At 58.9% G+C, this 2,705-nt stretch overlaps 1 protein-coding gene across 1 annotated transcript in view; it reads right to left on the minus strand.

Moving 5' to 3' along the window:
- Positions 1 to 1,015: 1,015 nt before the first annotated feature.
- The window catches only part of CUNH20orf85 (chromosome unknown C20orf85 homolog), a 7,020-nt gene continuing 5,330 nt past the window's right edge, over positions 1,016 to 2,705 (minus strand). Inside the window, exons 2-3 of the mRNA XM_013008443.2 lie at positions 2,363 to 2,467; positions 1,016 to 1,343 (exon numbers count right to left, since the gene is read on the minus strand). Coding sequence (XP_012863897.2) covers positions 1,182 to 1,343; positions 2,363 to 2,467 — 267 coding nt within the window. The 3' untranslated portion in view covers positions 1,016 to 1,181. The remainder of the gene's footprint in view (positions 1,344 to 2,362; positions 2,468 to 2,705) is intronic.

Raw genomic sequence — 2,705 nt, forward strand, 5'->3', positions numbered from 1 at the left:
CACCCAAACACGGAGATTTAAAAGGGCCAAGCATCTAATTGTTTAGTCTATAGCAGGCCAGACATCTGGGTGATGGGAAACAGCTTTGACTGGAGGCGGCCATGTGACCCGGCCTCATCCCACGCAGCCTGGGGGCACCCCAGGGAGAAGCACAACCCCAGGGGTGCTCAATTCCCTGCTCCTCTTCTGCTCAGGACCCAGGGCACCCTGGTAGGGCAGCAGCGACACACTCGGCTGCAGCCAAAGGGCCACAGGTTTGAGGCCACCTCAAGGTTCTTCGGGAGAAAGATCTGGTGACCAATCTGCCCTCGTGAAGACGGGCTCCTTGCTGGGTACGTGGGACAGGCAGACGTGGCAGTGGCCTAGCCACAGGGCCGCCTGTCTCCTCCGTGGGACCTGCCGCAGGCAAGCCCCAGCCCTCAGCTGTTGCCTATACAGCGGCTCCCTAGAGTCTGGACCAGCGTGTTGGCCAGCCAACCACTGGGAGCCTCGGCCCCTTTCTGCACACGCATGAGCACGGGGAGGCGAGAGGGGGCAATTTGAGGGGTCCAGCAGCCCTCAAGGACTCCCTGGGGGGTAAAAATGGGGAATGTACTGGAGGGTTGGGGGTTCGAGTCCCTTTAAGGCACTGACCTACTTCGGACTCCACAGGAGGGGGAACCTGGCCCCATGCCTCTGTCCTCCTAACATGTGGGCGGAGTGGCTGCGGAATCCATCTGCCGCCAGAGGCAGCCCCAATGCCGGGCTGTTATTACCAACAAGCCCCTTGCGGAGCCTGGGCTGTGAGCCCCCCACCCCCCACCCTGCGGCAGAGGGGCATGTGCACCACAGGGAACCCTCAGAGTTGGTCTCCAGGTCTCTCTGCCAAGGCACCTCTGAGCGGGTTCAACCCCCAACCATCCGCCCAGCAGCCATTTGAACTGCACACATGCTGATGAAATGAGCCACTCACGGCTTTGACACGCCATGTCCAGGCAGTCTCATGATATTCAAACCAACCAACTACCGCAGAGTCTCATTTGCCGAGTTTATCACAAGTGCGGGAAGGGAGGGAGGGCCCCCAGGTGGGAAAGCAGGTTCAGGTGAACTGCAGTGTCCCGGGAGCGCTGCTCTGCCGCACCCCAGGGGCATGCCGGGAGGAAGGCTGTACCCACAGTCCCAGCGCCCGTGGCCCAGCACCCTCAGTGGATGCCCTGCTTGGGCCAGCCCAGCTCTGCGGCATAGGCACCCTTGCAGCTTCGGACCTCGCGGTCATGTTCCAGGTGCCTGTTGAGGCCCGGCTGCCCGGATCGCCAGCCAATGAAGCCCTGGGTCGTCTCAGGGATTGGGGGAGACGGGAGGATCTGGAATGGAAAGACAGGGCCCGAGTCAGCCTCAGGGGACTGCGCTCAACAGGCAAACAGAAGACCGGAAGTTGGAGCCCAGCCTGAGACACCTCAGAAGAAAGGCCTGGTACCCTGCGTCCCCCAAATCAGCCTTCGAAAGCTCCGTGGAGCCCAGTTCTGCTCTGACATGCCCAGGGTCCCCAGAAGGGGAGTGGGCTCAGCCCAGGGTCACCCAGGTGACTCCGCTGTTGATTCTCCGGGCGGGGAAGGCAATCGGGTTTCGGGAATAACAAAGAGGAAAATTGGATTCTAACAGAAATGAAAAGCCCCGTTTCGTCCGTCCATTCCATGGGCAGATTGGAAGTGTCTGGAAAGGGAGGGAAAATGTTCAGGCAGTGCCCCTTCTCCGCTGCTTTGATTTGAGGCCATCTCTGTCTGGGATTACAAGGCCACTGGACCCGTGACATGCCTGCTGGAGAGAACCGGGGTGGGGGGAAGTTCAATTTCCCATGGACTAAGCTCCCCCTTCACGTGAGGGGCTCAGGGGCGGGCAGGCAGCCATCTGTGGGTGAAGCCCCTTTACAGATGTGCTTGTGGAAGAACTGGTTTGATTCCCAAGAGACTACCTGCGAGAAGGGTCATCAATGGGTGCGGGGGACCTGGAGTTGTCTTGGGTCAGCCACACTGATGGCTACAGTCAGTGCACAGCTGCCACCCGGGAGGTCAGCATTTGGAACTCAGCCCTGGCGCCACCACAGAGAACACCTGGCTGATGTGCTCCTGGCTGCATCTGCTTGCTGGACCATTTTAAGGGTGCCGGCAAGGACGACGAGGGATTCGGTGGGCTGCCACAAGAGTGGGCAGGGAGACTGGACTGGGAGAGGGAGACTCCACGATGGTGAGACCTGGTCTCAGGCACTTTGGACGTGTCACTTGGAGGGACCAGTGCCCGGAGAAGGACACCATGGTCCCTCGAGGAGATGGATGGACACACTGGCTGCAACAAGAGTCTTTGACAAATGACATTGCAAACAAACCTTGATGTATTTCTCCACGGGGGTCACCGGCCGGATGTGGAAATGCTCTGGTAGCTTGAGTTTGGGCTTTGGGCTGGAGGGCTCTTCTCCTTCATGCTTGATCAACTGAAACATTGTCCCCAGAGACAGCATTTCATGAAGACAAAAGCCAGGCTCAGAGGTGTTACCTGGCTTGTCTCCATGACACAGTTACAAAGGAGTCCATTCCTTCACCTACTTACCCAACCCCATCCACCAATCCATCCATCCATCCATCCACCCATCCATCCATCCATCCATCCATCCATCCATCCACCCATCCATCCACCCATCCATCCATCCATCCATCCATCCATCCATCCAT

The sequence above is a fragment of the Echinops telfairi genome, unplaced genomic scaffold (assembly GCF_000313985.2).
Source record: "Echinops telfairi isolate 266 unplaced genomic scaffold, ASM31398v2 ScPeMD7_7413;HRSCAF=8451, whole genome shotgun sequence".
NCBI classification, from domain to species: Eukaryota; Metazoa; Chordata; class Mammalia; order Afrosoricida; family Tenrecidae; genus Echinops; species Echinops telfairi.